Source organism: Cyclopterus lumpus, chromosome 6 (genome assembly GCF_009769545.1).
Source record: "Cyclopterus lumpus isolate fCycLum1 chromosome 6, fCycLum1.pri, whole genome shotgun sequence".
NCBI classification, from domain to species: Eukaryota; Metazoa; Chordata; class Actinopteri; order Perciformes; family Cyclopteridae; genus Cyclopterus; species Cyclopterus lumpus.
The window spans coordinates 1245001-1255000 of NC_046971.1; the positions used below are offsets into that span (position 1 = coordinate 1245001).

Consider the following 10000-nt stretch of genomic DNA (forward strand, 5'->3'; position numbering starts at 1 on the left):
TGTGTTGGTCTTTTGAAGACCATGAATATTCCTATCGGTGTCAAGAGGCCAACATCTGGACCCGACCTCCATCTCCAGCGCTGGTCTGTGTTCACTGGTTGAAACACGTTGACTCTGTTGTTCTGTTTGTTGTTCTGGGCTCAGGCTACTCGGTGGGTTCCCTCACTTCATCTCGCGGCTCTCAGCTCTACGTGGCCGGAGCGCCGAGGTTCAACCACACCGGGAAGGTGATCGTCTTCAGCCTGAAGAACACCGGGAACCTGACCATCCTGCAGGCGCTGCTGGGGGAGCAGGTCACCCACACTGAGAAGCAGATGTTGAGTATCACGGCAGTCCACGAAAAAGTCACGAATTGTAATCTAGAGGTTTTGAGTCCAGAGACACAAATAATATCAATAGAATGTCAATTAGGAGCCCAAATTAAATTCATCCACGTGACTAAAACACAGCTGGTATAATATCCTAAAAGATGACAACTGTTGGCCGGGAGGGAACGTGGACCGGTGTTGTCTAAACCTAACTGGTGGTTTTGTTCAATGACAGTTATTTGTAATCTGTACATATCATAACAGGAAGAACTCCCCCAAAGAACCCTTTAACAGGGACATGGAACCAATAGATTTCGCGACTATTTTCTGCCGTGAGACTGTTTTAGACGTTCTTCTGTAGTTTGTATAACAGCAAGTGGACCAACCACTGATCTGTGGAAATAAAAAAGGTTTTATTTTGTTCCTTTCCAGATTGGCTCATATTTCGGCAGTGAGTTGCTATCGATGGACATAGACGACGATGGACGAACGGACGTCCTGGTGGTGGCAGCGCCCATGTTCTACAGTCAAGGCTGGGAGAGAGGGAAGGTCTACGTCTACTCGGTTACTCCACAGGTACACTGGTGTTACTGCTGCTCAGATCTCAAACAAACATACACACAAACAAACTAAACTGAACCTTCTCCCTCCAGACATCGTTCATCCTGCAGGTGGCGCTGGAGGTTTCTGACTGCTCTCAGAACTCCCGGCTGGGTTCGGCATTGGCCCAGATACCCGACATGAACGGGGACGGGTTCAGAGAGCTGGTTATGGGGGCGCCGCTGGAGGACGACCACCAGGGGGCGGTCTACGTCTTTTATGGCCAGGACAAAACCATCCAACACCAGTACAGACAGGTAACAGATCCTGAACCAGTTCAGCCAGTAGAGGCGATCAGGGCTTGAGTAATCCCTCCGGTGATTCTCTCTCCAGCGTCTGTCTGCAGCCGGGTTTTCTGTGGGCCTGCAGTATTTCGGTCAAAGTCTTCACGGGGTTCTGGATGTTAATGGAGACGGACTTGTCGACCTCGCTGTGGGAGCACTGGGAGCTGCTGTCATCATCTGGTCAGACCACCACACACAAACTGGTTTTGTTATCTTTGATATAGATTCACAGTACAGTATGATGCCTCTACCGACCACCATTGGGACCATTGGGATTGTGGTCCAGAGTGAAATATCTACAAATGTACTGTTGGAATGATAAGAAATGTAAAACAGAGATTCAAGGTCTCTGGAATATTAACTAGAGTCTTAACCCTCAAACCTTGAGCGGGTAGCTTCTGTCCCTAAAAGGTTACGGACTCCCCACAATGAAAGTAGTACAAGTGAATGACCACAACGACCACAACGACCACAACGACCACAACAACCACAACGACGCAATGACGGCCAGCTTCCTCCCTGCAGGTCTCGTGGCGTGGTGCGGATTCAGGCCACGCTGGTCTTTGAACCAGAGAAGGTCAACGTCTTTCACAAAGACTGTCGTCGAGGTGGGAAGGAGGTCACGTGCATGTCCGTTAACGTCTGTCTGAGTCTGGATGCCAGGACGAAGACCAGGACAAAGACCAGGACGAAGACCAGGACGAAGACCAGGACGGACGTTGGTGGGTTGGACGCACACGCTAACACTCACACGCCCAAACCAGAGCCCCGTCTCTTATTGGTGTCAATTAGAGTCCAATCGATCATTGCTAAGTATATTCATCCGTTCATTTTTGTGCCACGCAGAGGCTAAATATTTCAATTATTAATAGACTATTTTTAACAACGATAATATCCATAATTTGGACAAACTAGAGGCCTTGAGCTGCGTCTGACGGTCGTCTGTTGCTCGGCTCATGGCCGCCACCGCGCCTCTCGTCCACCAACAGTCGTCTTTTTGGAAATGATAAAGTACGTCACTGCTGAGTCACGTGGATGGATTTCATTTGTGTGTCCTACAACGAGGCTCCTCATTGATTTTCCATTGGCATCGTTTTCATCCTGAGCGACACAAAAATAAAGCAGACAATGTATAAGAAACCAATAAATTGCAATTCGGGACTTTCCCAAATTGCCATGATAATGGGCTGGAAGGGAGGAGGCACAGAGTGGAGATCAGGCTGGACTGGAGGTCACTTGGCCGGTCATGATCAGCTCCACAAGAAGCTCCCAGCTGCCCAGTAACAGCCAGTGGGTGCAGCCCACAGCTTCCTGAATGTGTGGTGCTTAATGCTGAAGCTGAATTGTACATATTATGAAACACCCAGATGTTTGGTGCTTTTCGACCGTCTGCATGTGGAAAGTCTTTTCACAGATTCCCCACAGTGCGTTGTGTTGTCGTCTCTGGGTAATTGGCTGCAGATGTGCGGGCCGGCTGCATGGAAACCTCTCCGTACCATGCTAACGCCAGCCAGTTAAACCGTGTCACTCCTCCTCCATCACTTCATACCTCCATACCTTCCTTCTCCTTTCTTTCTCCTTGTCCTTCATCTTCCCCGATCATCTGGACCAGATTAGATGCACACGCTGCAGCTGGCAGACAGCAGACAGGAAATGGTTGACGAAATCCTGACCTTGGTTTTAGGAGTTACTCTGGTTCATTTATTTCAGTGCAGGAGGAGAAGGAGAAAGGAGGTGCAGAAGTAGCGTTTGCACATGAGCTGTGAGGACAGAAGCAGTTTAAATCCAGACTTCAGCTGCTCAACAGATGAGCTCTACTAACGTCATCCAACCAGCAATGAAAAGCAGGAAGGAGAAGCAAAGTCCCGCCCCCTGCGGTGTGAAATACGTACGATCGCCAACGGCGAGACACAAATAACTTCATGATATCTTGTGCCATGAAATACAATTATGATGTTCGTCAATTTAAAAGATCATTTTGAACATCCAGAAAGTCTCAGTTTGTCGTAGTATTATTTTGCTTTGTGTGAGTCTACGTCTCTAACTAGCTAACTAGCTAACTGGCTACCTAGCTAACTAGCTAACTAGCTAGGTTAAAAATATCATGGTATCTTACCGGATTTGATCACCCGGGAACAGACGACAAACTTTAATTCTGCCGAGTGAAGCCAAGTAAGTGCCTTTAAACCTCCCCCCCCCCCCCCCCCCCCCCCCCCCCCCCACTAGCGGTTTGGTTCAATCTGGTGCTGGACGAGAGGCGTTTTCCTCCTCGAGCTGTTCTGGACGAATCGGACCGCCAGCAGCAGAGTCTGTTTCTGCAGGTCGGAGGTCAGAGCTGCCGACGCCTCGGCTTCTCCATCCAGGTCAGATCCTCACCAACAAGAGAGTAAAACACTAAAACCACAAGAATCACACAAAGGTTCCTCTGAACAGGAGACGACTGATTACGGGCGTCCAATTGCGGTTTTCCTGGAGACGGGCCTGAGGAGTCCAGACGAGGGGCCGGTGTTGGACCCCGACTGGCCGAGTGTGCTGAGGGCCGAGGTGAGAGTCGGTCTCTACATCCAGGTGATGTCACATCTGTGATGTCACATCTGTGATGTCACATCTGTCTGTCCAGGCCGCCGTTAATGCACTCAGATCTTTAAACCAGCGACGTAACAATGTGGGTTTGTGGTTTCATGGCGTGGCTCTATAGTTTGGGGACTGCAATGTCCATTTTTCAATACACCACTTTGGACATTCAACATCTTTATTACATTTTTTATTTTTATTGTTATCTGACAATTGAAAGGACATTCTCAGCGCTTATCAATACCATTGTTATAATGCTTCAGACTGCACCAACCACGTGGTGAAAGTGGAAGTGAAACATAACATTGTTAATGAAATTGTTGTGAGTGAGAACGTGTTGCATATTGAAGAGATTCAACAAAGAGAAATGAAATGATCCTTCTTTCTCTCCGTAGCTTCCCTTCTGGAACGGCTGTGAGCAGGAAGTCACCTGCGTTCCCGACCTCGTTCTCTCCGGTCACACCGACCTCATGGATGTTCAGTGAGTGATGCCTGGCCTTCCTACACACACACACACACACACCTATTATTATAATGTATCAAAGAGCACCATGGTGATTGATGTCCTGTGTTTGATCTGAAGGCAGTTCTGCAGCTCGCAGGCCGCCTGGTCGCTCTGCAGCCACCGGGTGGCGCCGCAGGGCTCGGAGCGCGTGGTGGAGGCCAGTAGGAGGAGGATGGTGGTGTTTGCTCGGCTGGGGAATCAGGGAGAGAACGCTTATGGAGCCGCCATCCATATCTCCACCTCCTCCAACCTCCTCTTCTCCAGCCTCATAGTCAAGGTGTGGATGTGTTCTTTCATTCAATCAGACGTAATCTGACTTTTCCTCTTTAAACATGAACTATTGATCCAACCTTCAATCCGTTAATCCAAGTTTTTCCATTTGTTGTTCTGAATATGTTTTTACTTTTGTTCTGGGAGAGAAGAAGAATCTCAGGTCATTTATTAAATGAACAGTGTTTGTTTACAATGTTGTTTTACAATGTTTACTGAGGGAATAGATCAAGAGAGAAGAGTCATTTTATATAAACTTCTATACAACCAGAGGAGTCGCCCCCTGGTGGTCACTAGAGAGAATGCAGCTTTAACACATGAAGCATAGACTTCTATACAACCAGAGGAGTCGCCCCCTGGTGGTCAGGAGAGAGAATGCAGCTTTAACACATGAAGCATAGACTTCTATACAACCAGAGGAGTCGCCCCCTGGTGGTCAGGAGAGAGAATGCAGCTTTAACACGTGAAGCATAGACTTCTATACAACCAGAGGAGTCGCCCCCTGGTGGTCAGGAGAGAGAATGCAGCTTTAACACATGAAGCATAGACTTCTATAAAACCAGGAGTCGCCCCCTGGTGGTCAGGAGAGAGAATGCAGCTTTAACACATGAAGCGTAGACTTCTATACAACCAGAGGAGTCGCCCCCTGGTGGTCAGGAGAGAGAATGCAGCTTTAACACATGAAGCATAGACTTCTATACAACCAGAGGAGTCGCCCCCTGGTGGTCAGTAGGGAGAATGCAGCTTTAACACATGAAGCGTAGACTTCTATACAACCAGAGGAGTCGCCCCCTGGTGGTCACTAGAGAGAATGCAGCTTTAACACATGAAGCATAGACTTCTATACAACCAGAGAAGTCGCCCCCCGGTGGTCAGGAGAGAGAATGCAGCTTTAACACATGAAGCATAGACTTCTATACAACCAGAGGAGTCGCCCCCTGGTGGTCAGGAGAGAGAATGCAGCTTTAACACGTGAAGCATAGACTTCTATACAACCAGAGGAGTCGCCCCCTGGTGGTCAGGAGAGAGAATGCAGCTTTAACACATGAAGCATAGACTTCTATAAAACCAGGAGTCGCCCCCTGGTGGTCAGGAGAGAGAATGCAGCTTTAACACATGAAGCGTAGACTTCTATACAACCAGAGGAGTCGCCCCCTGGTGGTCAGGAGAGAGAATGCAGCTTTAACACATGAAGCATAGACTTCTATACAACCAGAGGAGTCGCCCCCTGGTGGTCAGTAGTGAGAATGCAGCTTTAACACATGAAGCGTAGACTTCTATACAACCAGAGGAGTCGCCCCCTGGTGGTCACTAGAGAGAATGCAGCTTTAACACATGAAGCATAGACTTCTATACAACCAGAGGAGTCGCCCCCTGGTGGTCAGGAGAGAGAATGCAGCTTTAACACATGAAGCATAGACTTCTATACAACCAGAGGAGTCGCCCCCTGGTGGTCAGGAGAGAGAATGCAGCTTTAACACATGAAGCATAGACTTCTATACAACCAGAGGAGTCGCCCCCTGGTGGTCAGGAGAGAGAATGCAGCTTTAACACATGAAGCATAGACTTCTATAAAACCAGGAGTCGCCCCCTGGTGGTCAGGAGAGAGAATGCAGCTTTAACACATGAAGCATTGACTTCTATACAACCAGAGGAGTCGCCCCCTGGTGGTCACTAGAGAGAATGCAGCTTTAACACATGAAGCATAGACTTCTATACAACCAGAGGAGTCGCCCCCTGGTGGTCAGGAGAGAGAATGCAGCTTTAACACATGAAGCATAGACTTCTATACAACCAGAGGAGTCGCCCCCTGGTGGTCAGGAGAGAGAATGCAGCTTTAACACATGAAGCATTGACTTCTATACAACCAGAGGAGTCGCCCCCTGGTGGTCAGTCGGGAGAATGCAGCTTTAACACATCATATGATATGGCGGATGACGCTCTGACTCATCAGGCTCCTCCCCTTTTCTACAGGACCAATCAGACATTCAGATTGAGTGCTTTTCTGAGGACAGACTGGCCAATCAAAGGAGCTGTAACATCAGCGCTCCATTCATGAAGTCCTTGTCTCAGGTAGGTGTTTTCTTCTATAAACTAACTCCTCTAATAATATTTATATATCGATAATCCAACCAATAACACAGTTTTATGTTTATTTCAATGTATATGTGTTAATGTTGTAGATTAAATATGAATATGAATACATGTTTAAGTTCACAGCCTTCATTTACATAATGGGAAATGCATTTTGTCCATTCATCCCATAATAGAGTAAAATACTGAATATTTCAGCGTCGGCTCCACGGACCTTTTTTGGATCCTTTTCTTATGTGTTATAAGTCAATATCATAATTTTGGGATAATATAGTTTCATAAACTGTTCGGACTTCAAAGATAATATGAATTTAAGTTTGCTGTAATTGTCCCAGTAAGACCTGTTATTCCCAGTTATCCAGTCAGACTAATGATAGTGATTAAAGAGGAGCATTGAGGGGAATCCTTCATTAGCCTAACGACGTTCCAGTAAACACCACGGTGGCCCCGCCCATTCCCTGTAAAGGCCCCCTGAGGGCCGCTGTACAGATGCCTGTCTTAATAGAGTCCAGTTTATGGGTCCAGACAGGGTGCAGATTCTTCTTCTTAACGAGACGCAACCGGAGGGAAACACGAGGAAAGCAGCTCCAGCCTGAGACGCGAGGTTTCACATGTCGGGCCGTTAACACTGTCCTGATGCTGGAAGAGGGACACAGATATATATTTATTTATTTATGTTAACATCTTTTCTTTCTGTCCTTTTAAAATACTAAAATGTACAACAGTTATTCAGAGTAAACGGAACCTTTTATTGACAGCTCATTAAATGGCTTTTATTGGTTGTTATAAATGTTATAAACACTTTAATGCTGAGAAATTAAACAAAACCACTTGTGTTTAAAAGATTATTATGTTTTAGGTTAAATAATTGATTAGAAGATTATAAGGTTTAGACAAATATACTACTCAGTTAGGTTTAGACAACTAAACTACTTAGTTAGGTTTAGACAACTAAACTACTAGTTAGGTTTAGACAACTAAACTACTCAGTTAGGTTTAAACAACTAAACTACTAGTTAGGTTTAAACAACTAAACTACTAGTTAGGTTTAAACAACTAAACTACAAGATATGTTTAGACAACTAAACTACTCAGTTAGGTTTAAACAACTAAACTACTAGTTAGGTTTAGACAACTAAACTACTCAGTTAGGTTTAGACAACTAAACTACTCAGTTAGGTTTAAACAACTAAACTACTTAGTTAGGTTTAGACAACTAAACTACTCAGTTAGGTTTAAACAACTAAACTACTAGTTAAGTTTAGACAACTAAACTACTCAGTTAGGTTTAAACAACTAAACTACTTAGTTAGGTTTAAACAACTAAACTACTTAGTTAGGTTTAAACAACTAAAATTCTTAGTTAGGTTTAAACAACTAAACTACTAGTTAGGTTTAAACAACTAAACTTCTTAGTTAGGTTTAGACAACTAAACTACTAGTTAGGTTTAGACAACTAAACTACTTAGTTAGGTTTAAACAACTAAACTACTAGTTAGGTTTAGACAACTAAACTACTAGTTAGGTTTAGACAACTAAACTACTAGTTAGGTTTAGACAACTAAACTACTAGTTAGGTTTAAACAACTAAACTACTCAGTTAGGTTTAAACAACTAAACTACTTAGTTAGGTTTAAACAACTAAACTACTTAGTTAGGTTTAAACAACTAAAATTCTTAGTTAGGTTTAAACAACTAAACTACTAGTTAGGTTTAAACAACTAAACTTCTTAGTTAGGTTTAGACAACTAAACTACTAGTTAGGTTTAGACAACTAAACTACTTAGTTAGGTTTAAACAACTAAACTACTAGTTAGGTTTAGACAACTAAACTACTAGTTAGGTTTAGACAACTAAACTACTAGTTAGGTTCAAACAACTAAACTACTAGTTAGGTTTAAACAACTAAACTACTAGTTAGGTTTAGACAACTAAACTACTAGTTAGGTTTAAACAACTAAACTACTCAGTTAGGTTCAGGAACATATCCTCGTTTGGGTTAAAATAACCACGGAAGTGTCGTTACTGAAGTTACGTGACCAAAAAACCTGACGCTGCCTTCTAGTTTCACACGAGGGACGAACGGCGGAGGAAAGTTCTCTGTCTCCTGATGACGGACGTTTATTTGTAACTTCCTGTCCAGGTTTCCTTCCGCGTGGAGTTCGAGTTCAGCCGTTCCGTCTTCTTGGATCACGTCCGGGTCTTCATGGCCGCCGGCAGGTGAGACAGCTGACGGAGAATTGATCTACTTGTTATTATTGTGATGTGTTTTGTTGTTCAGGATTCAAGCCAGAAGGATCTCTTTAAGATACACTCAAGAAAGGAGTCCTTTGAGTGGATGATAGAGTTATGAGGGAAATGTGTAGGAGATGATTTCATCATATTTAGATATTATTCTCACCGTCTGATACAATACGAGGTCGCCGTTAAAGGCCCTTTCAAAGATGGTGAAGAAACAGAAACTAAAATCATTGGCAACACTTCTAGCCCTTATTTGCTAAATGTTGTTTTCTGTTTTTTACACGTGTGCCGTTTTACATAAATAGATGAAACATACATTACTTTACGAGCACTTCAAACTATAATATTACTTTTGATTTGTGTTAAATGTTCAATAATCAAATCAATCAATACCTGTTTTAGTCACCAGCCAGATGTAAATGCATGTTTCCACATTTAACACAAATGACGCAGCATGTGTGAAAAGAAGACGATAAATGCAAATTAAAAATACTCAATAAGTTACACCATTCTGCCATGTGATGTTTTATTATGAGATGATATTCAAACCAAACAAGATTTATTTTAAATACATAGTCAGAAATATTTCTTTCACTTCTCACATCTTCTAAACATATTATCCTATTTAAATAAAGTCCAGGTATCTCAAAAGTATAGAAGTACATGTGTGTGTGTGGTGATACATTTTTATTCTCACGGCTACATTGTGGGGACTCGACTCCCTTGTGGGGACAAAACCACCGGTCCCCACAAGGTGAATAAATGCATGTGTGTGTGTGTGTGTGTGTGTGTGTGACAGCGACGGAGAGGAGGGATACCCAGACGACAACATCAATGACATCTTCCTCCCTCTGAAGTACCAAACTGACCTCCTCTTCACCAGGTGAGCGACGTCACTTTATTGTTAAACAGTGAAGAGAATAAAAACATGAGTAAATAACATTATCATAATAATAATAATATAATTAATAATATTATATTTCACCAATATTTGCTGAATATAACGTTATTATATCAGCAAGGTTCAAATAAATAATGATATCCATATTATATATATATATATATATATGATACTTAATAATAAATAATAATAATAATAATAATCCATTTAATTTATATAGTGC

General features: G+C 43.5%; 1 protein-coding gene across 1 annotated transcript in view; it reads left to right on the plus strand.

Moving 5' to 3' along the window:
• itga11b (integrin, alpha 11b) overlaps window positions 1–10000 on the plus strand; it is a 26965-nt gene that overhangs the window by 13039 nt on the left and 3926 nt on the right. The window contains exons 12-23 of the mRNA XM_034535043.1: window positions 145–293; window positions 741–884; window positions 962–1165; window positions 1242–1372; window positions 1718–1914; window positions 3419–3555; window positions 3626–3736; window positions 4162–4247; window positions 4350–4548; window positions 6516–6614; window positions 8779–8855; window positions 9676–9759. Of these exons, the coding sequence (XP_034390934.1) occupies window positions 145–293; window positions 741–884; window positions 962–1165; window positions 1242–1372; window positions 1718–1914; window positions 3419–3555; window positions 3626–3736; window positions 4162–4247; window positions 4350–4548; window positions 6516–6614; window positions 8779–8855; window positions 9676–9759 (1618 nt within the window). The remainder of the gene's footprint in view (window positions 1–144; window positions 294–740; window positions 885–961; window positions 1166–1241; window positions 1373–1717; window positions 1915–3418; window positions 3556–3625; window positions 3737–4161; window positions 4248–4349; window positions 4549–6515; window positions 6615–8778; window positions 8856–9675; window positions 9760–10000) is intronic.